The 27,604-nt window shown below is 50.9% G+C and overlaps 1 protein-coding gene across 1 annotated transcript in view; it reads right to left on the bottom strand.

Annotated features, from left to right (window-relative positions):
• SCUBE1 (signal peptide, CUB domain and EGF like domain containing 1) overlaps window positions 1–27,604 on the bottom strand; it is a 133,628-nt gene that overhangs the window by 86,987 nt on the left and 19,037 nt on the right. The window contains exon 4 of the mRNA XM_040233360.1: window positions 19,758–19,886. Coding sequence (XP_040089294.1) covers window positions 19,758–19,886 — 129 coding nt within the window. The remainder of the gene's footprint in view (window positions 1–19,757; window positions 19,887–27,604) is intronic.

The raw sequence follows: 27,604 nt of genomic DNA, 5'->3' as shown, positions 1-27,604 counted from the left end.
GAAACCAGACTCAGCCTCCAACCCTGAGAACTCCCTTTTGGTCCCGAAGGACCAAGGCCCCAGCCCTCCTCCGGCTCCTTTCAGAAGGGAGGCTTAGGCAGAAAAGGCCTCTTGGCTATCGAGCGGCTCTTGCAAAATTGCATTTGATGAGTTAAGTGTAAATAAATGAGAACCAGATGGATTAGATTTCGGGTAAAATACACATGAGTCTTAGAGCAGCTTTGGGGCCTGGATTCTGCCAGATCCAGGATACTCCCTGAGCTGTCAGAAGTGCTGGCATAGCAGGCAGGAGGTGTGACTGGAGTCTCCCGGGACCCATCTACCTCCTGGTCTGGGGCATCAGCTGGGGCCCTTTCTGGGGCTCCTGGCTTCCCAGCAGGTTGGTTGTGTGCAGAAGACACAGGGTCTCCCGTTGTAGCCCTGTTCTGACACTGAGCCCCTCGGGCTAGGCCGGAGTCCAAGCTCAGCACTGGGCGATGACTGGTGGGGTCAGCTTTCCAGACCAGCATGTCACACCCAGACCCGAGGAGCCAGCCAGGGTGGGACAGAGCTCTGCTGAGGCTGCTGGCCCGCAGGGTCTGGCCACTGCCTCCCTCAGCTGGGCCCCCCTTGTCCGTGATCCCAGTGATGGCTGAGCAGCACAGAACATCTAAGGAGTTTGCTGCCTAACTCCAACTACTGACTGCTCCACCTTACAATCACGGGTCTTATAAACACGTAGTCTATAAACATGTGTCTCCCTGAGACTACTACCTATGGGTTCTGGTTCCTGCCCTGCAAGTCATGGCCTCTGGGGTACAAGATTCAGTAAGGTCTTGCGATGTGACCTTGGCACCGTGCTTAACCATTTGGGGTCCTGGTTTCCTTCTCTAAAAGTCAGAGATAATAGTACTTGAGGCTGTTTGGGGGAATTAAGAAAATAATGGTGGTAAAACCCCTAGCACGGGGCTTCCCCTGTGGCCCAGTGGTTAAGAATCTGCCTGCCAGTGCAGGAGACTCGTTCAGGACTTCGATCCCTGGTCGGGGAAGATTCCACACACCTCGAGGCAACTAAGTCTGTGTGCCAGAACTATGGAAGCCTGTGCACCTCGAGCCTGGGCTCGGAGACAAGAGACGCCACCGCAGTGAGAAGCCTGGGCGTCACGACGGTGAGCCCCCACTCGCCTCGACTAGAGATAGCCTGGGAGCAGCAGTGAAGATGCAGCCCAGCCAAAAATTAAATACAAACATACACGGGCACTCAGCACAGTGCCAGCACACACAGGGCACCAATCCATCTTCACTACTGTTGCACAAAGCTGGTGCAAGTGCTGCAGGGGGTCACAAGGGTGGACACCCTCTGGGGGATGGCAAAGTCCCTCCTGAGCTGGGAAACCGACCACAAGCCTCATCCAAAGGGAGCACTCAGTCTTGCCTCGGCCTCCTGTTCTCCAAGCAGAGTGGCCTCAGCTTCCGGAATTGCTCCCTCTTGATACAGGTTCCGGCCTGCTCACCACCTGGGCCACCTTCTCGGGGGACCATGACTACCAGCTGCTTAACAGTGCAGAGATGGCTATTCGAATCCTTGGCCCGCTTCTGAATTGAGGTTTAAAACTTTTATTTATTTATTTAGGACTGCGCTGGGTGGTCACTGCTGTGTGGCTCTTCCTCTAGTTGTGCTAAGTGGGGGTTATCTCTAGTTGCAGTTCATGGTCTTCTCATTGAGGGGGCTTCCCTTGCTGCAGAGCATGGGCTCAAGGGCACGGAGGCTTCAGGACTTGCAGTTCCCGGGCTCTAGAGCTCAGGCTCAGTAGTTGTGGTGCACGGGCTTCATTGCTTCGCGACATGTGGGATCTTCCCGGAACAGGGATCAAATCCATATCTCCTGCACTGACAGCGACTTCTTTACCACCGAGACACCAGGGAAGCCCCTGGGCCCACTTTTAAATTGGGCTGTCTTTTTACTGTTGAGTTGCAAGAGTTCTTATATATCCTAGATAGTAGACCCTTGTCAGATACATGGTTGGCAAACACTTTCTCCAACTCTGTAGACAGTCCCTCCTTTAAAGTAGGCCCCGGGAGGTGAGTGCACCTGTGGGGGCCATGTCCAGGAACCTGGGCTCCTCTTGGGCTCCATTCCTAGGAGCTGTCACCTTGTCTCATGGCTTGTCCAGCCAGCTGCTGGCTAACACTGCCCAAACCTCTGGGGCTGTCCGCTCCACCACCCTCCAGACTCAGATCAGCACTTGCAATCAGCTGAACTTGAATGTCCAACAGGCAGGACAAACCTAACAAGCCTAACATGGCCCACAGTGAACTATCTCCACTTCCACAAGGGAAGCAGAAAAGAACAAAGCAAAGCCCAGGCCCCGCCCCAGCCTTCTGAATCTCAGCGAACGGCAGCACCACCCACAGCTGCTTCAGCCAGAACACCTGGGAGTCGCCGGTGCCTCCAGCACTGGCGTCTGCTCTGCGTTTGCTTCTCCGTCTCCTCGGAGAACGCAGAGCCCTTGGGAACAGGGACATCTTGAGTGTGGCTTGTCTCGGGGTTTTAAACAGCGCGTGTTTGTGGATCGAGTACGGGCTGAGAACTGGCTGGGGCAGGCAGCTCTGGCCTGGAGGCCCTGGCTGCGGGCCTGCCCCGTAAGGGATGGGCCGAGTGGCCCTGGAGGGCTTGCTCCGGGCGGCAACACTGGATCAGGGCCAGGACTGAGTGCTGGCCGGTGGGTTTGCAGGAGGGCAGAGTGAGAGCTGGCTGGAGAAGACCTAGGTTCGCTTATCTGCCTGGCACAGCCTTGCCCAGCAGTTAACCCCACTGTGTGGGTGAGCACTGCCCCGCCTGTGGGCAGCTCATGGGGAGATGAGGATAGAGAGAAGTAGATACCCTCAAACACTGCCAGCCTGTGGGCTCTGGTGCACAGCGAACGAACAGAGCCACTTGGGATGCTTGGTAAGCTGGGGAAGCCCAAAGTGTCTTCCTGCTTTTGAGTGCCTTCACTCGCATGAGGACCAAAGTCTTCAGCTGAAGAAAACCCATTCTGAGTAGTGCTTGGGGAAGCGGGTGGCGGAGGCAGGGGCTTGAAGACGGTGGGCTGTCCCCTTGAATGACACTTCACTGGCCTTGGTCTATGCCAACTGCGGCCAGACCAGCTTTTCCTTTAATCTCTCCAGCAAGGGCACGAGAGAAAGCTGCAGGAGACGGAAGGGAGCTCCGGTCCATGTGCCTCTGCCCCGTGTCAGCACTCGCGTTACAGTGTCCCAGCTGGCCTCGGCCCGGGGCAGGAGCGGAGCGTTATAACAGGAGCTGCAAGCAGTGAGTGCGGCCTGCCCTCGGTCACTGACATGTGACGGGCCCAGGACGGGAACTGGATGCCTTCGTCCCCCGCCCTCAGGCCTCTGACAGGGCAGCTGTGAATGTGATCCTGGACGGACATCTGTGGGAGGCACTGGAGCTTTGAACAATCTATTTTGATGGGGATGAGAATGGAGGACTGACAAGAGGGAAGGGAGAAAAACCAACTAGGAACAAACCCTGGAAACAAAGCAAGATGCTCTGAGAAGGGAAGGGGAAATGCTTTTGACAGGATTCTTAATGAATATCCTCAGAAATAAAGCAGGCCCAGCTGGCTGTGATTACCCCTGCGGGCTTGCATGGGGGGCAGGGGGAGCCCCACTGCCTTGGGAAAGACTCCACAGAGTCAAGGTGAGCCCAGGAGCTCCCCGGACCGCCCCGGTGCACACGGGCCTTCTGGTTAGTCCATCACACCTGACTCTGGCCAGGTCAAATGCCTTGCTCCCAGCGTAAATTTCCCACCGTTGCTACTGCCTGGAATTCCGAACCTTCAAGCATCAAATCTTCCCAGTTAAACTCAATGTTTTCTTCCAACTTCCAGAACTGCAGAGTTAAGATCTGGGCCTTATCAGGCTGTTGTGGGTGCTTCCCAGTGGCCCATTTCCTTCCGTCTTCCCAACGGCGCCCTCCCCCAGCTGGCCCTGGGACTTCTCTGTGAGTGGGGGCTCCCTCGTGCGCTCCCACCCCAGCCTGTGATGGCTTCTTCACCAGGCTGGCAGTGAGCTGGTCACCTCCTTCCTGCACTCAGCAGTCCCTCATTGCCAGGCCCTGGGTGGGTCATGCAGACACAGTGGGACTGAGGAATGAGTCTGTGCCAGGAGAGTTGATACACTCAAGAAAGTAGCGGGCAGAGGGACTGGAAGCGGGCAGAGGTAGAGAGCTGACATGGGCACCAGGGAGCTTCATGGAAAAGGCAGCATTGAGCCTGGCTGAAGCATCACAAGGACCACCGTGTCTCCCCAAGGCTGCCCCTCTCCCTTTCCAGGCCAGGCTGTGGCATGACCTTTTCATAGCATAACTGCCTCCAAGAGCTTAGCATGGGTCCCTATCACTTGTCCAGTAAAACTTTCATTATTCAAGAATGTGAATGTATAAGGAATTTTGAAAAACAGTGGGGGAAAAAAGATCAACAAATTTATACTCTAGCCACAACTCCTATCACGAGTCTATTTTATTTTTTCATGTGCTGAGTTTCAGCTAGTGGTAACGAATCACTCTTTCGTCCTCTCGCCCTTGAGAGCAGGCCCCTTTGGCCCTGCTTCACTGAGAGCTGAGTCAGCGCCTTGGTCAGGCTGGGGCTCAGTCCTGGCTGCCCTTCTCACCTGCCGCTGTCCAGGCTGCAAGGAGCCCCTGCCCTCGCCTCAGAGTGCTGCCTCTCTTCTACTCCCTTAGTGAACTCCCCTGGGAGGGACGCATCTGGGCAGCTGTGAGGGACTCCTCTGCAGATGAATTCCCAGAGGCGGGATTCTGGCGCAAACCTTCGCATCCTGCCTGCTGGACCCCTGTTACTCTGTACCCAGTTCCCTGGCTTCCCACCCGGGAGCACGCCTGCAAGACCCGCCATTCCATCTGAAGTCATCTTTCTAACGCCCCGTCTCCCCCAGAGAGCTGTGATGGCATATGTGTTTGTGTTCATTCATTGATTCAACAGGCAGGGAACAGGCAGTGAGCACGTCAAGGCCTGCCCCCAGGGAGCTGCCCGACCAGGGTGGGAGAAGGGGTGAGACCAGGTAAGACCTGGGATTGGGAGGCCAAACTCTGGGGCTGTGGAGCCTCTGTCTAAACTGCACAAGGACCGGCTCAGGGAGAGCTGTGTTTGGGGATGGGATGCCTGCCGTGTGTGTCTGTGTGTGAGTGTGTGTGTGCGTGTGCACACCCATGTGCATATGTTTGGTGAGGCTGGAGCAGTAGGTAGGGCCCTGGTGGCTGTCGAAGGAGCCAGGCTGGCATCTGAGGTGCCCGAGGTGCAGACGGAGGAAGTCCCGCCCGCAGGCCTGCGTCTGCCGGTCTGGGTCTCCATGTCTCAGGCTCGGGGAGCAATGGTGTGTGCCTCTGCTGACAGGCCGCCATTTCACCCGCCTCTGTCTACTCCTCTCCCTGAGTCCACACTCCTTTCTGGCTGAGCCTCTTCAGCTCCAGGCTTCGCACCTGCCCCTTCCTCCTCCGCTCGCCCCATCCCTGTCCCCACTTGGCAGGGGGAGATGGGCCCCCTCTCTGCCAGTGCTTCGGGCCAGTGTTAATGACACCAAGGACACCGAGCTGTGAGTATTACTGCACAGAGCCCAGAGCTCCCCGAAGGTGGGAGTTGCATCTAACTCATCTCCGGATCTCCTGACTGGCAGGTGCGGGTACTCAGGGGGCAGCTGCCAACCAGAGGTTACAAACCATTTCTCCCAACCAGCTGCTCCCACCCTAGCAGCAGCTCTCAGTCAGGCCCGCACATCCTGGACTCAGATTCCAGCCCCACATCTTGGCTACGTGATTACACATCAACAGCGACAAACGTTCTGATAGAATCTGGGGCTGGAAGCAGCATACAAACATCAACGCACGATCCTAACCATATATGGCCAGTTCTACACACAGATGACCCCAGACAAGAACATTAGGACATAAAAGCTGTTGATCTGTTGGGGTGGCAAGCTAATGGGGAAATTATCTTCTGTCTTGTCTACTGATTTCTTTGAGTGGTTCTGTATAATTATTATACATGTGGAAGATGGGTAAGTAAACAGACCTTTTCAACTCTGCTTGAGGAGCACTGTGCCTCTGGTTGGTCCACGGGCGGGGTGGGAAACGATCACGCTGTCAGGAAGGCCAGGGAAGAGGTGCCCAAGGATGAACTGGAGTGCTCAGGACAGCCAAGAGGGGTGTCCTCCAAGGCAGGAGGAAGCACAGGGGGTGGGGACAGGCTTCACATTTTCAGGGTGAGAAGGCAAGGCTGGAGTGGCCGGCAGAGCCCGGAGCACGAGGAGCCAACCGCCAGGCTGAAGACCCCAGGACCCTCCAATGGGAAGAAGGGCCCTGGGGATCCCATTCCACGGGGCCTCCACCAAGGCTCCTCCCAACGACCCCACTGGCATGTGACCCCTTGGAGCCAGCACATGAGCCAGGGAGGGGCAAGGGGCCATGGGATCCTCTCCCACCACTAAGGTATCACCTGAGGGGTCGCTAGAGACCCCAGACCAAGCATCCGGGTGGCTGCCAGGGCCACCTGCTTCCCACAGACAAGGACTGCCAGCTGGGCACCAGCCCTCTCTGCCAGCTAGTCTATTTCCAGCTGCATGTGGCTGGGGTGAGGCGGGTGCCAGGGAAGGGTGAGGGGGCCGGCGAGGCACGGAGCTGGCGAAAGGCCACGATAAACGGTCTGTTGGTGCTGGGAAAGGATGGTTGCTGCAGCACGTGTCTAGACGCAGCCTGGCCCGGCCCACATCCAGGGTGGCCCCCATCACCACCCGGGCACGGATTGCTCCAGAGTAAGCAAGCTTATTGGCAGAGGAAGAGCTGGGTCGCAGACTTTGGGACTCCCTTACTTGCTGATAACTCCCATTTTTAGGCACACAGTTCAGTTCTGGTCTGGGGTATGTTTTGGTGGTAAAGTATTTTTAAAGAGCTTTCACAGGACACTTATTTTTTGTTTACTTCTCTGAATTCCGACCAAGACCTTGGCACATGGACTGCAAGCAAGGAAGACAAAGGGACGTGTCTGCTTGCCTGTCTTGTCCTTGGCAACTGGCTGTTTTTCTTTGCTGTTTATGGGCTTGGCCTTCTCTACCCTAGGACAGAGCAGGACCTCTTCCCCAGGTCACCACACTGAGTCCTATTCAAAGCTGGCACAGGGCGGCCGACAACAGATTTCAACTATGTCCTACCAACAGGAAGGGCCGTATTGTGCTGTGGTCTCTGACCTGAAGGTGCCACCCAAGGGAGAGCAAGAAGGAGAGGCCGAGGGGCCTCCTGATGCCACAACGCCCACCTCGCTCCATGCCTACAGCCCCCTCCCAGGAACACTGTTACCCTTCTTTTCGGGATAAGAAGAGTGAGCCTGAAGAGCTGGCTGCAAACCCCTGCTGGGAAGGGAGATGGGGGCCAAGGGTGATGCATCTGTTCCCAGGTCCTTGCTCTCCACTCGTCTAGGGCAGAGACCAGAAGGAGCTGGGCCTGGAGACAGGACGGAACAGGGGAGCTCCACGCTCAGCTGGCTGCAGGGGCCTCACTCACGTGGGCTGCTAGCAGACACCCCTTGCCCTCTCACAGTTCTCAGAAGTTTTGAGAGCCCTGAGCCCTGCTCTTTGGCCAGGCTTGTGTATACACCACTGTCAGACCATGCTCTCCCAGGCAGTCAGCATCAAACCTTCTGCCTCCTTCCCCGGCCACCCACCCATCCCTCCATCACACAGATGAGTCTGCGCCGGGCCTGGGAACAGAGCTAAGGCGCTTTGGAGCCTGGCCCCCCAGGACCTCCTGAAGCAGGAGAGACCCACCCCTGGGGTCCAGGGACAAGCCTAGGAGCTCAGCGCTGAGGCAGAGGGCAGCTTGGGAGGCTACAGGCACCCAGGGGAACGGTGTGTAACTCAGGGAAAGCTTTCCAGAGGGGCTGATGCCCGAGCTGACGTGTGACAAGTGGGGGTCACGAAGAATTAATGAAGAGCACGGGGAAGGGTGATCCGGGCAGAAGGAACAGTAGGTGTAGGGTACTCCAGAGCAGGAAAGGGGGGTGCATGTAGGAAAACGGAAGATATTTGACATGCTGGACATTACAGCTCTGAGAAACAAGGAGAGAGAGGTAGATGGGGACTGCATATGAGGAGCTTGGCCACCATCCCTGGGGACACTCTATGCCACCAAGACATCCAATCATGAGCTGTCGGAGGGAGAAGGACTCTGACACAGCAGCCAGGCCGAGGGGCTCCAAACAGGGCCCTGTGGGGGTTGGGCTCCCCAGAGAGCAGGGCTCTCATCCCTGCCAGTCTTGCCTCCCATTTCAGCCAAAGCCGTGTGACCACCGTGGGATTCTGCTGGAAATAAAGGGTTCTGCTACTGGACACAAAACCCCACAGAATCTGAAAACCATTGGTTGAATACCACTCCTTACCTCACATGTGATGGGGAAACTGAGGCACAGAGAGGGAGGGAGTTTCCTGAGGTCCCCCTGCAAGTCCATGGCCCAAAGAGCTTGATTCCTGGCTCACTGCCATGCCCCCCCGGAATTTGCCTGGCTCCTTTCTATTAAGAAGCACCTGAGGCTCTGCCCAGCCTTCCCCCCAGCCCCTAGTCCTGAGCTGGCTGCAGGCCTGAGGCTGGAGAAGGCCACTCCACCCCCAAAACACACCTGGGTCTCTCTCCATCACTCCACCTCCCTGCCCGCTGCAAGAGCTCCCTGGTTCTGTAATGATTTGGGGAAAGAAGGAAGCCCATTTATAAAGGTGCACACTGAGTCCAGTGTGTTTCTTTTTCTCAGGCCAAAGAATTTCCATCAGATTAACAGTTGTAAAAAGCTGGGAAGGGAAGTGAGTCTGAATCCAGCTTGTCCTCTGACAGTGACTCCCTCCAACCAAGTGTGTTCAGACCATGTGAATGTGGTCCAAGAACAGGGACCAGCGGGGAGGGAGGGCAGAAATAAGACAGGAAGAAACCTCCACAGTTTACCTTGAAAAATATTGCTGTTTATGGAGTAAGTATTTGACTCAAACTGTTTAGTTTCACATTAAAATGGTCGGCATTTTTTTTTCCCAGCAAGAAATGCATTTGCGCTGTTGAAGTATAAAGACAAATAAACAGAGGCGAGTCGAGCCTTCGTCAGGGGTTCAGGGAGCAACACATTGTCTCCAGCTGTCTTCGAGGATGAGAGGGGGCGCCTGCAAAAGGGCCGAGGCGCGGCCCTTTCATCCTGCCGGGGACCAGCCCAGAGCGGGAAAGAGCTGTGACCACCGCACCGCCGTGGAGCATCTGGGCGCCCACGGTGCCTTCCTCCCACACGTGCAGCTGGGCTCCCGGGCCCCGCCGGGCCCTGCAGAGCTCCTCTCCTCCTCTGCTCCTCTGCCTGGTGGCCTCTGGTGCCACCCGGTGCACATCTGATCCTGCCAGACAGGCATCATGTTCATTTTGGAGACCACAAAACTGAGACTGAGAAAGAGGTGACATGCATCCAAGGTCACAAAGTGAGTATTGTGGTAGAGCTGGGACGGACAGCCCTGATGCCACGTGGCGCATATTAATGGATGAGCCCAAGAATCAGTGCAAGAGGAAGGGGCAGGTTCTGACCGGGGAGGGTGGTGGGCCATGGCTCACTGGGCAGGAGCACTGTGTGGAACACGTGGGGCAGTCCCCACCAAAGGACTTCACACCCAGCTCAGGGATGAGGCTCATTTCCCCATCTTCACTAGCTGAGAAAAGACATCCATTCTCTTTAAAAAGTATCCTGACCGCACACTAGGAATAAGTACTAATTAGGCAATTCACATCTGTCGAGCCCTTGTTGAGTGCCAGGCACGTGCTCTGCAAAGCTATTCTCATTTGGTCTCTGCATCATCCCTGTCAAATAAGTGCTGCTATTAGCCCCACCAAACAGACGAGGATACAAGGCCCCGAGAAGTGAAGTTACCGCTCAGGATCACAAAGTTGAGTGATGGATCCAGGATTCAAAACTATGCAGGCTGATTCCCAATGTTCCTCCAGGACTGGGAATATGACATTCATCTGCAAAGTGGAAGCTCCCAGCCCAGGACGCAGCACAGGGCAGACACTCAGGAGATCTTCTGAGATGAATGACTGTTAAGAGCTCTCAATTTTGATGTCATCTAGAAGCTCTCAGTTCAATTCAGTGGCTCAGTCATGTCTGACTCTTTGCGACCCCACAGACTGCAGCATGCCAGGCCTCCCTGTCCATCACCAACTCCCAGAGCTTGCCCAAACTCATGTCCATCGAGTTGGTGATGCCATCCAATCATCTCATCCTCTGTTGTCTCCTTCTCCTCCTGTCTTCAATCTTTCCCAGCATCAGGGTCTTTTCCAATGAGTTAATTCTTTGCATCAAGTGGTCAAAGTACTGGAGCTTCAGCTTCAACATCAGTCCTTCCAATGAATATTCAGGACTGATTTCCTTTAAGATTGACTGGTTGGATCTTGCAGTCCAAGGGGGCTCTCAAGAGTCTTCTCCAATACCACTGTTCAAAAGCATCAATTCTTTGGCACTCAGCTTTCTTTATAGTCCAACTAGAAGCTCTAGGCTCTCACATTCCCCTGAACCCCAGACCTGATTACCCCATAGACTTTGAACTTGTAGAGCGTATCCACTCAGATGGCTACTGATCATGTCAAATTGAAGTTGGCCCAACAGACTCTCGGAGAAGGCAATGGCACCCCACTCCAGTACTCTTGCCTGGAAAATCCCATGGACAGAGGAGCCTGGTAGGCTGCAGTCCATGGGGTCGCTAAGGGTTGGACATGACTGAGCGACTTCACTTTCATGCATTGCAGAAGGAAATGGCAACCCACTCCAGTGTTCTTGCCTGGAGAATCCCAAAGACGGGGGAGGCTGGTGGGCTGCTGTCTATGGGGTTGCGCAGAGTTGGACATGACTGAAGTGACTTAGCAGCAGCAGCAACAGACTCTCAGTCCACGCTGTCCCCACTCCACAATATGTCCTCCCCCCAGTCTTCCCCAGAAGTACAGAGTAACTCCAAGCAAAAAACCAGCAGTCACTCTTGGTTCCTCTTCACTCCTCACTTCTTACATCTAATCCATCATCAGTCCATGCTGGCTCCATTTTCAAAACATACATGAATTCACCCACATCTCATCACCTCCACGATTGTCACCCTGGATGGGCCACCAACATCTCTGATCTAGACCACCATAATGGTCTCTGTCTCCTATTTCCCGTTAACACATTCTCTATGTAGCAGCCAGAAGGCAAATCTATTAAGACGTCAATCCCTGGTTAAAATGTCCCACGGTTTCCCGGCTAATTAAGAATAAAATCCTAACTCCCTTCTAGGGCCTGTAAGACCTGACATGACCTGGCCCGGCTCCCTCCTGAGCTTATCTCCAGGCTTTCTCCTTCCCTCCAGATCCTCCAGGTACAACAACCTGTTCCCAAACTCACCCAACTTGTCCTTGGCCCTGGCCACTGCCTTTGTCCTCCCCTTTTTGCCTGGAGGGAAGACCTCCCCTTGATCTTCGATGGGCAGCTTCCTCCTCCTCCCGAAGGCCCTTCACTAAGCCCCCTCCCTGTGAACACTGGGGGACCTCTCTAACTGCCTTGATGGGCAGAGCTGGGTGGAAGTGCCTTCTGAGAGCAGACTGTAAAACTGCATCTTGTTCTCCTGGGACCCGGACGCTATGCTGTGAGGAAGCCCACACCACCCTGTGTGGACAGACCACACCAAGAGGCTGCCCAGAAGTCTTCTGGCTGACAACCAACTTCAACCATAAGACATCAGCAGAGAAGTCTCCAGATGATTCCAGCCCCCATCAAGGCATATCCAACTTCAAGTCTTCCCAGCTGAGGCCCAAACACAGAGCAGCTGAGACAGCCATCCCCACTGCATCCTCTCTGAATTCCTGACCCACAGAATCTGCAAGCAGAGTAAACTGGTGTTTCATGTCCCTGAAGGTGGGGAGGTTTTTAATACACCAGGGGTCACAGGTGTACCACGCTCTCCAACACTGTTGCCCTGCCCCATCACTTCCTATCACATAGTTGTTGTTCAGTCACTCTGTTGTGTCCAACTCTTTGCGACCCCATGGACTGCAGCATGCCAGGCTTCCCTGTCTCTATCTCCCTCAGTTTGCTCAAACTCATGTCCATGGAGTCAGTGATGCCATCCAACCATCTCATCCTCGGTCACTCCCTTCTCCTACTGTCCTCATTCTTTCCCAGCATCAGGGTCTTTCCCAATGAGTTGACTTTGCATCAGGTGGCCAAAAGTACTAGAGCTTCAGCTTCAGCATCAGTCCTTCCAATGAATATTCAGGGTTGATTTCCTTTAGGATGGACTGGTTTGATCTCCTTGCCGTCCAAAGGACTCTCAAGAGTCTTCTCCAACACCACAGCTCAAAAGCATCCATTCTTTGCCGTTCAGCCTTCTTTATGGTCCAACTTTCACATTGGTACATGGCTACTAGAAAAACCGTAGCTTTGACTATAGGGACCTTTGTCGGCAAAAAGACATCTCTGCTTTTTATATACTGTTCAGGTTTGTCACAACCTTTCTTCCAAGGAGCAGGCGTCTTTTGACTTTGTGGCTGTGGTCCATCACATTCATGTTATTATTTTTCACTGCAGGTGGTGGCCTGACTGAACTTACTTCACTGAGCTCTGTGCTTCCTTGCGCGCTATCTCCTCCCTGCACTGCTGCGGGCGCTTGCTGCTTCGTCCACCACTCGGTGTACCTTCGGCATTTAAAGCTGGCACTGTCATGCAGCGGGGCTTCTGGACATTTTTTTGAATAAATGAATGGATGAATATTGGATGGAGCCTTGTGTCACCTGTGGTTTGAGCCATGAACATTTCTGGGTTTCTCATGAATCTGGGGGTCCCATGACACGTGCTCCATCTAATTCCCCTGCATCTCCGCCACGTGCCCAGCACGGACGTCTGCGGAGCCTGAGGACCGAGGATACAAGGCACTTCTTCAAACTCATTTATTTGTTCATTCTGCAAATATTTATTATACGCCTATGATTTGCCAGACACAGCACTCGATTCTGAGGAGGAAGAGGGGAGATAAACAAGAGAGATTCTGCCTGCAGGGGAAGAAGACAGAACTCCAGCACGGAGCCGAGGGGAGGTGTGTCCAACGTGGTCACAGAAGGCTTTGGAGAGAAGGGAGACGCAGGGACAGGGGTCACAGGGAGCAGCGCTGGACAGGAGGGACGGAAGGATGGTGGGTGCAAGGCTGGTGGGGCCAGAGGGCACGGGTGGGTGAGGATGAGAGGTGAGGGCCCTGGCTTGAGGGGCCTTGGGGCAGATAAAATGGGTGCTGCTGTGAAAGCGACGGAAGCCATGTGAAAGCGTTCAGTGATCACAGGGCTCTGTGAGGTCACACGGGGAACACAATGTCCCAAAGAAGCTCAAGGGTGACAGAGAGCTCTTGCATAGGTAGCAAGGACCTGCCTGGGAGACAGTACAGATTTGGGGGTGCTCTCCAGAACAAGGGCTGCCCTCATCCCCTTTAGCAGGCCACCCATCAGCCTGGGTTGGCAGATGCTAGGATTTCACAGAGTCCCAAACTCCCGGGGGGGGGGGGGCTATCAAACCCCCAATGATCCGGACCAGCCTCCCAGAGTGGGGTCTGTTTCGGGTGCCATGGGGAAGGGGTAGGCAGTAGCTTACAGGCTTGAACTGGCAAACGAACAGATCTGGGCCCTGGTCCCAGCCTGACCACTTACTGGCTGTATGATCTTACATGGGTCACTTTCCATTTCTGAGCCTCAGTTCCTCATTTGTAAAGAGGGAATACTAATGGCTTCTACTCAGGGATGCGTGAGGACCAAATAAGAGAATGTCAGCACAACATCCTAGACAACTCCGGGCACACAGCAGACACTTGGCTAAAGTCCGCTCACCTCACCTAAGAGGAGCCTAGCATGAGGTAAGTGCTCAAGAAGTGTTAACGGGAATGTCGCGATCTGCTGAACAAAACAACTTTTCTGCTGAATCTGGCTGCAGATGACTCCTCTTCATCAGGGGAAAATGTGCTGAGAAGCGAGTCCGAAATTCAAACTGTGAGCAACTTGAGAACCGTATTTTTCAGTAAGTCAAGATAAAGACTGGGGTCGCAGAGAACATCTGGCTAAGTGAACTAATGGCTTTAGGGGAAAAGGAGACTTGCTTTGTGGAGTCGGGAAAAAATTATCCACCGCTGGTTTTAATTTAGGATGAGAAAAAAAACCTTATTCTATTAGCCTAAATATTGCTCTTATGTCCAATTGCATGGAGTTTGGAATAATATTTTTCAAACAGAACTACTGCTATTTCAAGTAATTACAACGCTAAAAGCAGTCATTTGGGGTTGAGCAAGGATCTCATCATGGTTTCAATTCCCTCTGGTGTCATTTTCTGTTATATTTGAGAAATTCCTCAATAAAGATGTCAAATAGAAAGAGGGTTTTACTCCCCAGAGGACAGATTTGGCCACCCTCCAGGACACAGTCCCAGGCAAGCCATCTCCACAAGAAAATAACCTCATTTGCTCAAAAGAAAAGAAAAGGTTCAACTGTGAAAACCCAGGCAAGAAAATAACCCTTCAGCCATCAGCCTCATTTCTCCTACGAGCTCGGAACGCTTTTCAAACTGTGCTGACCAGGCTCAGTTCCAGCCATCATCATGAAGGAATTCAGTGGTGGTTGAGAGAGGGATGTTCCAAGCGGACGAGACTTCTGACCCAGGCTTTTGGAGACAAAACAGGAGATGCAGACAGGCCTGACTGTCCCTGACGGGTGACGGCTGTGGGGTGGGGCTCAAGAGTGGCTGACCAGAGCCGGTCAGGGCTGCACAAAGCAGAGAGAATGCGGAACACAGAGGCCTCCCCAAACTCGGTCAGCTTCTCACAGCAACCAGCACCCACTGAGGGCAGGCCTCGTGCTGGAGGCTCTATCAGGCAGCATGAACACAGTTCCTACTGAGGCCGAGCAGAGGGCTAAATGACCAACAGGTTGTGAGCAATAGAGAACGGTGGGGAGTGTGGTGATCCGGAATGTACACACACTCTCCCAAGAGGGGGCCTGATGCAATCCTCCCAGTTGCTGCTGTTCCCACAGGGAGGCGCCCCTGCTCTTGGCCTCATTCCTGGAGGGTCCCTGCTCTGCCGTTCCTGTGGCTACAGCCCTCCCCATGGAGTAAGCAGTCCACAGGTGGTCATGGCATCTGGGTGTTTGAGGCCCCCCAAATTCCCTGTGCAACTGTGCAACCCCCCACCTCCCCCCCGCCAAATATGTCTCTTCTCAGAAGGACAGATAACAGGACCAAGAAAAAGGGAAGAAGGCTTCGGGGCAAATGGCCAGGGCTTACACATTCAGGTTAGGGTGCCCTCATGTGCCTTGTGGTGTAGGACAGGGCCAGGGGTGAGAGGAAGGGATGGGGAGCAAGCATTGCCCATGCTACCACTTTTTGGCACAAAACTCCGAGAAGTCCTAGAATTCTAAATTCCACTCCAGCCTTCCAAGTCACGAGGAAGGAATGCTTGTCAAGGCAGAAGAGACTGAACATATTTTAGATTGAAGCTTCCTAACGACCTTTACATATCTGGCCATGAGGGATATGCATTCCTGCCCCAGACCCACAAAGTCAGGGATGGGGGGATTAGGGCCAAGCAGAAACAGAGCTGGAAACACTGAGTTTTATGTGACATCCCTTGATTTATAAATGTAGACAAATAATTCAATCCCCACCGCCATCATCATCACATCAGTGATACGGGGTGAGTGGGAAGGAAACCAAACACATTCGCGGGCTGGACTGTGGGTGGCGAGCCAGAAACCTCTGCAGCAGTGTGGCAACACCCCTGACCCGCTCAGCACCTCACCAGCAGTATGCTCAGTTCTCCAGATGTACTTTCTTATGTAACTGGCACCGTGACCCTGAGATGGGTATTCCTGATCCATTCTGCAGTTAGGGGAACTGAGACTTGGAGAGTCTGAGTAACTGCTCTCAAACTCATGAGTAGTGGTGACAGAATTTGGACCACATCTTCCAGCTCCATTAAGTCTAGCTTCCTCTTACAGTGTGACGGTTTCAGCCAGTGTTTACAAGCCTCTGAGATCCCGACACTGAGCTGGGCACATTTTCAGCGTTTTGTGGGTGAGGGGTTTGTGGCTCTGCGTTGTCAGGCAGGGCTGGAGCCGGTTGGAACCGAGGTCTGACTTCTCCAGAGCCGGAGTTTTGACATGAGAAGGAAAAAGCCCAAACATCAAGACGTCTGTTGGAAAGCGTCTGCCCTCAGCTAAAAGCAGAGGAGCAACAGAGAGAGCCTTTTCTCGGCTGCCATATGCATGAGTTAGAGCCGTATGAAGTTACAATCTGTGCTCAGAGGTGGGGGTGGGGGAGTCTTACCCAGTTCCTTAAATTAATCAGTATAAAAAGAACCCACTATGGAAATCACGTTGTTGAAACAAAACCTGCACAGACTCCATTAGTCTGGAGGTGTTGGGTATACCTGCCCGCCGTAGCCAGGAATATGGGTACTCACAAGCAGGTGATTCTATCCAGGTAAGAGAGGTGTGATGAGAAGGGAGGCTGTGTGTGTGATACAGCCCGGGGAGTGCAGACAGCAGGCCTGGCCCCAGCGAGGTCTCGGAGGCGTCAGACTAGCCCACCGCGATGTGTCTGGTCTGAAGGTCGACCAGGCTGAATAAGGCCTGCGCTCTGAGCCGCCCACTCTCTAGCTGGCCGGCACCCACGACCCCACTCAGTCCTCATGAGAACCCTACAGGAGAGTGACTGCGGATGCTGTTTCTGGGGAGGGAACAGGCCTAGAGGTGAAGTGGCCAAAGGTCACACAGCTGATAATTGAGGGACAGGGTCAGAGCCCAGAACCAGCATGTCCGAAGGTGTGGCCTCTTGACTACTGGGGATATGCGTGCTCCTGTCGGGATAAGCCCGACAGGCAGACTGTCAGGTCTGACTTCACGGACTAATCCGTTCCTGAAACGTACTCTATCATCTGAAAAAAGGGGCCAACAACCTGGAAGGTTAAATGTTTATGCTTCTTGGGAGGATTGCATGAGATAAAACGTGAACAATACTGAACGTGGCGTCTGGTAGAACAAACGCAGTCCAGCCTCAGTTCTCTCCAATCTCATCGAAGGCTCTGCCTGCCTCTGCAGCTCCACCGCCTGCCATTCCTCCCGCTCCCCCCAGAGCCTAGCCTCAAGGAGCCACCCACAGCTCTCCACACAGGCTCTGCCCTCACCCCTACCTTTAGAGATCCTGTTCAAGGCAACTTCCTCTTTGAAGTCCCCCAGAGGAGTTAGGCACACTTCCCCCCAACCCTCCAACTCCCACAGCCCACGCAGGGTAACTCTTCATAGACCCCTCTGGGCTTCCACAGTCTGCTGTCCAGACCTCCGTTTCAGCACTTTCTTTGGGTGTAATTACATGTTTACAGATCTGTTTCCCATAACAGCTAATCTGAGATCCAATATGTGTTAAACAAAAACAGGCAGAGGAACTGAAGACGGATACACTGCTAATTCTGAAACGCCCAGAGGCGTTTCAGAGCACTGGGGGTGTCCAGCTTCCTGGCACGCATGCTCAGTCACTCAGTTGTTTCCAAGTCTTTGCGACCACCCTGCACTGTAGCCCGCCAGGCTCCTGTGTCCATGGGATTCTCCCGGCAGGAATACTGGGGTGGGTTGCTCTTTCCTCCTTCACAAGCTTTCTATGCATACACCAAAAACCCAGCTGGCACGATAGAAGGTTTACCCAGCCCTTCCAGGAGACACGGCATTGAGTGCCATAAAAAAATCCAAATAATCCTTTTGACCCAGAAGTTCCAGGAAGACTTGCTAAGGAAACAGTTGGGAAAATAAGAAAAAATGTTTTATGCCCAGAACCACCTCTGGGTTCTGATGGCAAATCAAACAAACAAAATAAGCAAACAACGTAAATGTCCGACCACAGAAGGGTGGCCAAGTCACCTACAGTAATACTGATGCCTGTTTGCTGACTATACTCACCAAGCACCAGCCACGTCACGGTGCCGTTTCATTCTCACACACAACCTGGGGAGGCCAACAGCATGTTATTCCTGCGGCTGTCAGGGTGATGGGAACACCTCCCAGGACTGAGCGCCCTGGGACTTGCACACTTCTCAGCTGCCTGGACACGATCGCAGTTACTGCTCACAGCAGCGTGTGAGACAGCTGCTCTTCACAACCTCCCTTTACCAACAAGACACTGAGGCTCGGAGATGTTAAGATGCTAAGTCCATGGTCTCACCCCTGAGGTCCAGCTGTTGTTCCCCGGGTCACTCAGCAGCCGACAGCAGAAGATGGCTGGGGGGACAGGAGCACCTGTTTGGAGACCATGGGCTTTCTACCAGGAGCTGTTCCTCCTGCCGAGGACCGCAAACCACCTCTGTTATGGGTTGAATTACATCCCTCCCAAGATGCTGAAGTCCTGACCCCCAGGGCCGGTATGGGTAACCTTCTTTGGAGATAGGTTGCTGGCAGATGATCAAGTTAAGATGGGTCGGCAGGGTGCCCCCTAATCCAACAGAACTGTGTCCTTAGGAAGAGAGGACATTTGGACACAGAGACGGGCATGCAGAGAACAAAAACGATGTGAAAACAGAGAGAGAAAGAAAGTGATCTACGCGCAAAGGCAAGCCCAAGGCTCCCACAGAGCCGGTAAAACGGCCTCCCTCTAAGCCTCATAGGAACTAACCCCGCTGACACCACAGCTTCAGACTTTGAACCCCTAGAACTGTGACAGAATAAAGTTCTATCCCTCAGGTCACCCAGTGTGTTCCTCTGTCACAGCAGCCGCAGGTTGTTAGTCACTGATCAAATGAGGCGACTAGGAAAATGGTGCTGGCAAAGGCCAGGTACCTGACTGCAACTACAGGTAGTCCCACCCAGGGGCCTGAAGGCAAACACACCAGCGAAACTAAGATGCTTTCCAGTTTCTCTTTGTTCTTCTACATTTTCCCAACTGTACCCAGAAAGTTTGCATTACTCATAAATTTATACAACCGGCTTAAAAATATATGTATTTGAACTAGGAGAATGTGGAAGTATATAAGAATCCTTGTTATGGGCTGAATTATGTTTCTTCCTAATTTATATGTTGAAGGTCTAATCCTCACCCTTAGAACATGGCTGTATTTATGATAGGACCTTTAGAAAGGTAATTGTGTTGAAAATGAGTTGTTAGGATGGCTTCTACTCCAATATGACTGGTGTCCTTATAGGAAGAGATTAGGGCAGAGAGAGAGAGAGAGAAACACCAGGTACATGCATGCAGAGAGATGACCACGTGAATGCACCGCAAGAAGGCGGCCATCTGCAAGCCGAGGAGAGACCCTCAGACTAAAAACAAACCCACCAGCACCTTGTCCTCGCACTTCCAGTCTCCAGCACTGTGAGCAAATAAATTCTTGCAGTTTAAGCTCCTCAAGCTGTGCTATTTGGTCACAACAGTCCTAGCAAGGACTGTTTTCCTAATCATTGTTGTTGTTCAGTCACTAAGTCATGTCAGACTCTTTAGCAACACCAGGGATGGTAGCCCTCCAGGCTCCTCTATCCATGGGATTTCCTAGGCAAGAAAACTGGAATGGGTTGCCATTTCCTTCTCCAGGGGGTCTTCTCAACCCAAGGAACCAAAAGAGGATAAGCGTTCCCACTGCCCCCAACGTTACCAGCTGGAGTTGAGCAAGAGGCAGGGTGTGCCCAGTGGGCAGGGCACAGCTGCATCACTCACCCAGGCAGTTGTGTCCGTCGTGTGCCAGCATGAAGCCGTCAAAGCAGGTGCACCTGTAGTTCCCCGGGATGTTGATGCACTCATGGACGCAGCCTCCGTTGTAGTAATCGTTCTCACACTCGTCGATGTCTGCAAAATGAGGGGCGTGAGAAGTGTCAGAGGAAGACCCCGGGGGTCCTCTTTCCCCCCACCACTGAAGATGCTGGGACATGAGTGGTTAGGGGATGACTCAACAGGTATTCAGTAACTCAAGTCCTTGCTGGGGGTGGGGGAGCAGATCCAAAGGTTACAAAGATGAAGATCTTGGCCTTGGAAGGCGGTCAGCCACCAACTTGGGGAGCAAGGTCATGTGGCAGGCATGTTTGGAGTGACTTTCAGTGGCGTTCATCCCCCGATGGTGAGGCAGGCAAGATTCACACGCAGCTCTGGCCCCCTTGAAACCCTCTCAACACTAACAGCACGCAAGGACCCTATATAAAATCCCCCCAGGCTAGCTCTTTTCAGGCTATTTGAAAGTTACCCAGAGTGGAGAGCTCATTACTTGTGAGAGGGGCTAAGAAATAAACAAACTTCTCATACCACCAAAAAACCTAACTTCTGGAATGAGACAAAAGGCCGTATATTCCCCCCTAGGGTTTCTTTCCAGATCTGAATTTCTACTGCTTTAGTTTCCTTGTTGCAACAAAGACTTCTGTCTTATGAACAATGGCTAATAGCCTTCCTAAAGGTCACCCTTTTTGCCATGCTGTTTCCCAACATTTCCCATCAGGGGTCAAAGAGCTATCAGTTCTGGAGTTCCAGAGAGATTCGAGAGGGCCTGGAGAGCTATAGCAGCGAGTCCAGTTAACATTCAATGAGCTACCCAAGTCCCAGGGGTGACACCATGCGTCATTAAGGCCCCAATCCCCACATTAACTATGAGGCACAGACCCCCGTCATCTGTATTCCAATTTCACAAGGGAATCGAAGAAGCTGAGGCACAGCAAAGCCAAAGCCTGGCCAAGGGTCACACACCTTGATGTGTTAAACAAGTGGGATTCGAACCAGTGCAATCCCCCATCAGAACGAGGGGTACTGGTGGCGTTCAACCTACCCACCTCGACCTCTACAGGCCCACGAAAAGATGGCAACCGGAAGCCTCTCACAGCAGATCCGGAAGTGTTCCCACAGACTAACCGGAAGCAGGTATTTTTGACGAGAGGTTCCACCTATGAGAGCCAGGAAGGGGCCACCCTTAAGCAGAGAGGGAACTCAAGGCACACTTGGCCGCTTCCACAAACGCCTGAGGGGATGGCAAGGGGAGACACCCAGCTTTGTGCTCTTTCCACATGGTCCAGAGGACAGAGCTACACACAGTAGAGAAAGCCAAAAGGGCCAATTAATGTTCAGGGGTAGGTATGTCCCCTCTGGAAGACAGAGCCTGTCTCATGAGGTAGTGAGCCCCCCGACTCTGGAGGTGACCAAGCACTGTCTGGACACCTGTCTGCCAGGAATGCTGCCAGCAGAGGAAATACTGCAGCCCTGAAAGTGCTGGAATACAGGGTCTGGGCTGTGCAGCATCCTCCTGGTAGCCACCCAGCCATAATGAGGGAAGAACAAGCAGCCTGGATTGCAGAGGTGCAAGAGACAGGAGGCTTCCTGCCTGCAGAGGCCACCAGTGTCTGCTGGGAAGCAGGCTCAGTGCTGTAAGTCATTTGAATTGCTTTCAATCGTTATACTTAATGTACTAAGAAGTTTTAAATAACATTAAAGGCAGAGTATAAGATTTTGTGTTAGAAAGGGCACATGGATTTATAAAGACTGAGATATTGATTACCTCTCAATCTCTGTGGCTCCAACCTTGCGCCAGAGCCCCAGATATACCAATCTAACTACCTCTCGCCCTAGATCGCCCGCATTCACTCCAAAGGCAATATGGCCCAACTTTAACTCATCAACCTGCACTTCCCTGGGGTTCTCCATCCCAGTAAATATTGTTATCCTTCCATTTCTCCACTGACATCTAATCAGCTACCAATATGTGACTCTTCTACACTCTTAACATGGGTGCAGTCTGCGAACTGGTCACCCATTCCTACTATCCATAAACATGGCACCATCTCTCAGCTAATCCAAACCAGCATCTCCTAGACTATCGCCTCCTTCCTTTCTTTCATTCATGCAGGTGACTCAGGACAACGTGGCCTGGTCCCAACTCTGGGAGTGGAGCCTGGTCAGTCTAACCAAACAATATATGGAATTAATGGCTTATTGGTCCCAGTGTGGGCATGTGACTAAGGCTGGATCAGTCAGACTGAGGGGAAGGCGTTTTATTTCATGTTGGGTAGAAGTCGCTCCCTCTTTGTACCTCAGTATGTAAGTATCTATTCCTGAAACATACACCAACCCTCTGAAGTAGGTATTTTAACTCCATTTTATAGTTGAGTAAACTAAAGTGCAGAGAGGTAATTGCTCAAGGTCACATAGTAAGTGGTAGGGCAAGGATCAAAACATTAAGAAGTAGATGTTTTTCTGCAACTCTCGCTTTTTTGATGATCCAATGGATGTTGACAATTTGATCTCTGGTTCCTCTGCCTTTTCTAAATCCAGCTTGAACATCTGTTCAAGTCTTGCTGTTTACAAAGCCCATATCTTTTCTAGTGGAGGTAATGGAATTCCAGGTGAGCTGTTTCAAATCTTAAAAGATGATGCTGTTAAAGTGTTGCACTCAATATGCCAGCAAATTTGGAAAACTCAGCAGTGGCCACAGGACTGGAAAAGGTCAGTTTTCATTCCAATCCCAAAGAAAGACAATACCAAAGAATGTTCAAACTACTGCACAATTGCACTCATCTCACATGCTAGCAAAGTAATGCTCAAAATTCTCCAAGCCACGCTTCAACAGTATATGAACCATGAACTTCCAGATGTTCAAGCTGGATTTAGAAAAGGCAGAGGAACCAGAGATCAAATTGTCAACATCCAATGGATCATCAAAAAAGCAAGAGTTGCAGAAAAACATCTACTTCTGCTTTATTGACTATGCCAAAGCCTTTGACTGTGTGGATCACAACAAACTGTGGGAAATTCTGAAAGAGATGGGATTACCAGACCACCTGACCTGCCTCCTGAGAAATCTGTATGCAGGTCAACAAGCAACAGTTAGAACTGGACATGAAACAACAGACTGGTTCCAAATCAGGAAAGGAGTACGTCAAGGCTGTATGTTGTAACTGTGCTTATTTAACTTCTATGCAGAGGACATCATGCAAAATGCTGGGCTGGATGAAGCACAAGCTGGAATCAAGATTGCCGGGGGAAATATCAATAACCTCAGATATGCAGATGACATCATCGTTATGGCAGAAACCGAAGAGGAACTAAAGAGCCTCTTGATCAAAGTGAAAGAGGAGAATGAAAATACTGGCTTAAAACTCAGCATTCAAAAGACTAAGATCATGGCATCCAGTCCCATCACTTCATGGCAAGTAGATGGGGAAACAATGGAAACAGTGACAGACTTTGTTTTCTTGGGCTCCAAAATCACTGCAGATGGTGACTACCATGAAATTAATGCCATGAAATCACTGCCATAAAATTAAAAGATGCTTGCTCCTTGAAAGGAACCTAGACAGCGTATTAAAAAGCAGAAACATTTCTCTGCCAACAAAGGTCTGTCTAGTCAAAGCTATGGTTTTTCCAGTAGTCATGTATGGATGTGAGAGTTGGGCTATAAAGAAAGATGCATGCCGAAGAATTGATGCTTTTGAACTCTGGTGTTGGAGAAGACTCTTGAGAGTCCCTTATCTATCTACATTGTGCTGAAGAAGAATAAATGAAGGTTGAAAAATAAGGGAAAGCTAGTGAATGTATGCAGAGATAACGATTGGTAATTTCAGCACAGTTACAAAAGGAAGGCCACAAATATGGCTCTGAGACTCCTAGAAGCCAAGGCAAGGAGGGAAACACAGTTACAGAGTCACCACATCCATAAAATTCAATTGCACAAACTGTTTTAAGACGTTGTCTGAGAAAGATGTCTTTCCCCAGTTAAGATAATCATACACCCAAATTTGCCCGGCAAAGCTCTAGTTTATGCCTGTTGTCTGATAATTACTAATAGCGACCTTTCTACTATCAAAATGATAAACTATTTGATCACCATACACATAAGGCATTATAAGGAGACTGCTTTTATAAAGAGATTGATTGGATAGTCAATATAACAACTCTAGGACTTCCCTGGAAGTCCAGTGGTTAGGACTCTGCTTTCACTGCAGGGGACACAGGTTCAATCCCTGATCAGGGAACTGAGATCCCGAAAGCTACGGGGAGCAGACAAAAAATAATAATAAATAAATAAACTAAAAATGAACTTAAATACCAAAAAACAACTCTACCCTTTCCCTTCCTTTGACTCCCCATAGTGTAGGCCACAGTGGATGCGAATGCCCTGAAGAGAGCAGTGTGTACTATTCACATTTCTTCCTTTAATCCATTCCCAAAAGATTCCCCCAGATCCGAGCACTTAGAATGATCAGTTCGTCTCCAATCACCAGCCCTGGAGTGCTCCCACAGGCTTCTGGGGCCAACCTGCTTTACCTGCCCATCCAGAATCCTGAACGGAGAACCATCTGCTGCTCACAGATCAAACCTCCCCTGATTTTCTGTATCTTTGCCTTGAATTTTTTTTTTTAAATCATATGAGCCTCACCCTTTAATGCATGAGAGATGAACACATAAATAAACAAACAAAAACTCTGCCAAAGCAAGTAGGTTTATTATTGTAAAAACTGTATCCAAGAGCCTCCAGCCCCAGAGGAGGTCCCACAGGCCTCCAAGATGCCCATCAGTCTCAGGCCAGTTAAAAAATATTTTTATTGAAGTCCTGAATAATCATTGGAAGGACTGATGCTAAAGCTGAAACTCCAATACTTTGGCCACCTGATGCGAAGAGCTGACTCATTGGAAAAGACCCTGATGCTGGGAAAGATTGAGGGCAGGAGGAGAAGGGGATGACAGAGGATGAGATGGTTGGATGGCATCACTGATTCAGTAGACATGAGTTTGAGTCAACTCCGGGAGTTGGTGATGGACAGGGAGGCCTGGTGTGCTGCAGTCCATGGGGTCGCAAAGAGTTGGACACAACTGAGCGACTGAACTGAACAGTTGATTTACAATGTTGTGTTAATTTCTGCTGTATGGCAAAGTGATATATATGTATATATACGTTCTTTTTAAATATTCTTTTCCATTCTGGTTGATCACAGAATACTGAATATAGTTCTCTGTGCTATACAGTAGGACCTTGTTGTTCATCGATTCCATATATACTAGCTTCCATCTGCTAACCACCGTCTCCCTCTCTAGCCCTCCCCTCAAGCTCCTCCCCCTTGGCAACCACCAGTCTGTTGTCTATGTTGGATCACTATTTAAGGACTGTTAAAGCTAGAGAATGAGGAACAGGCAGATGGAGTGGGGAGAGGGTGAAGGAGTGGAGGGGGGCAGAGCCAAGCTCTCTAGTTATTTAATCTTTTTTTAAAATTTGAAGTGTAGTTGATTTATGATAGTGTATTAGTTTCAGCTGTACAGTAAGGTGATTCAGTTATATATTTTCAGATTATTTCCCATTATAGGTTATTACAAGATATTGAATACAGTCCCCTAAGCTACATGGCAAGTCTATTGCGTATCTGTTTTATGTGTAGCAGTTTGCATCTGTTAACCCTACGCTCCTGATTCCTTCCTTCCTCCTTTGATGACCATAAGTTTGTTTCCATGTGTATGAGTCTGCTTCTGGTTTGCACGTAGATCCATTTGTATTAGCTTTTAGAGCCCACACGTAAGTGACATAACATTTGTCCTTCTCTGACTCACTTCATTTAGTATGACAATCTCTAGCTCCATGCATGTTGCTGCAAATGTCAGTGTTTCATTCTTTTTGATGGCTGAGTAATATTCCATTGTATTGCACTGGCTTGGCCAACCCAACGAATATGCACGGCATCTTCTTAAACCACGTGTCTGCTGATGGACGCTTGGGTTGTTTCCATGTCTTGGCTATTGTAAACAGTGCTGCTGTGAACATAAGGGTGCATGCATCTTTTCAAATTACAGTTGTGTCTGCTTATATATCCAGGAATGGGATTGCCAGCTCATATGGCAACTTTATTTTTAGTTTTTTGAGGAACCTCCATACTGTTTTCCATAGTGGCTGCACCACTTTACATTTCCATCAACATTGTAGGAGGGTTCTCTTTCTCTATGCCCTCTCCAGCATCCATTACTTGTAAACTTCTGGATGATGGCCATTCTGACCAGTGTGACATGATGCTTCATGGTGGTTCTGATTTGCATTTCTCTAATAATTAGCAACATTGAGCATCTTTTCCTGTGCCTGTTGGCCATCTGTAAGTCTTTCTTGGGGAAACATCTATTTATATCTCCTGCCCATTTTTTGATTGGGTTATTCTTATTATTTTGGATATTGACTTATATGAGCTGTTTGTATATTTTGGAAATTGAGCCCTTGTTGGTCGCATCATTTGCAAATATTTTCTCCCATTCCATACATTGTCTTTTTGTTTAGTTTATGGTTTTCTCTGCTGTGCAAAAAGTTTTAAGTTTGCGTAGGTCTCATTTGTTGATTTTCACTTTTATTTCTTTTGCTTTGAGAGACAGGTCTAGATATTTATTCTCAAAGGGCTGTTGTGAGTTTGTGTCCCTCAAAAGAGGTGTTGATGTCCTAACAACCCTCAGTACCTGTGTTGTCCTAACAACCCTCGGTACCTGTGAATGTGACCTGATTTGGAAATAGGATCTTCGCAGATGTAATCAAGCTTTAGATAAGGTTGTAGTGGAGTACAGGCTGCCCAGGTGGCACCAGTGGTAAAGAACCTGCATGCCAATGCAGGTGACATAAGAGATATGAGTTTGATCCCTGGGTTGGGAAGATCCCCTGGAGGAGGGCATGGCAACCCATTCCAGTATGCTTGCCTGGAGAATCCCATGGACAGAGGAGCCTGGTGGGCTATAGTCCATGAGGTTGCAAAGAGTTGGACATGACTGAAGCCACTTAGCATGCGTGTGTATTGGAGTCAGATGGGCCTAATCCAATGACTGGTGTTCTTCTAAGAAGGAAATTTGGATAAAGATGTACAGAGAGGATGTTCAGACAGAAAGGAAGAAACCACGTGGAAACACAGACCCATAGGGAGGAGGGCTTTGGGACCGCAGATGCAGAGAGCACAGGGATGAAGCGGTGTGGGAAGCCTGTGGGGCCACCACTTCCCTTGTCCTGATGCCAAGGCCAAGGCCAGCACGGCTGGGGACCTGGCCTTCCCAGGTAGGGGAGTGAGGGACTGCGTTCAGAGGCAGGCTCTATTCCTACTGGAGCCATGCCCTCAGGGTGCTTTATGCTTCAAAAAGTTATTAAGGAGAAAGTTGGGGAAGAGACGTCACGTGCGTCATCGTATTTATTTCCAAGGTCCGTGCTTGCTCCTGAGGTTAAGAGGTAGTGACAGAGATGTTTATATCAGAGAAAGTGGCCAGGACAAAGCTCCAACCTGAGTGCTCAGGAATAGAAGGCCAACAGCTCGCCCCAAACATCCCTGCTTCTTCTCCAGCTTGGGTTTTTTTTTTTTAAATGAGAACTCAAGTCCCAACAGAAAACAGCTTCCATCATCCAACAGAGCAGAGAAAAACAGCACAGGGAGCTGCTCATTATAGGATTTTAAAAGGTCACGCAATTCCACTTTTCCTGTATTAAAATGGCAGCACGCACACACAATCCCACAGCTGTAGTTACGTGCCAACAACACTGGCTTGGACTCGGGTGGGAAGAGTTTGTTTTTTTTTTTTAAATTCAA

The sequence above is a fragment of the Oryx dammah genome, unplaced genomic scaffold (assembly GCF_014754425.2).
Source record: "Oryx dammah isolate SB20612 unplaced genomic scaffold, SCBI_Odam_1.1 HiC_scaffold_29, whole genome shotgun sequence".
NCBI lineage: Eukaryota > Metazoa > Chordata > Mammalia > Artiodactyla > Bovidae > Oryx > Oryx dammah.
The sequence above is the reverse complement of the archived record's forward strand: the minus strand, read 5'-3'. Positions and strand labels throughout refer to the sequence as shown.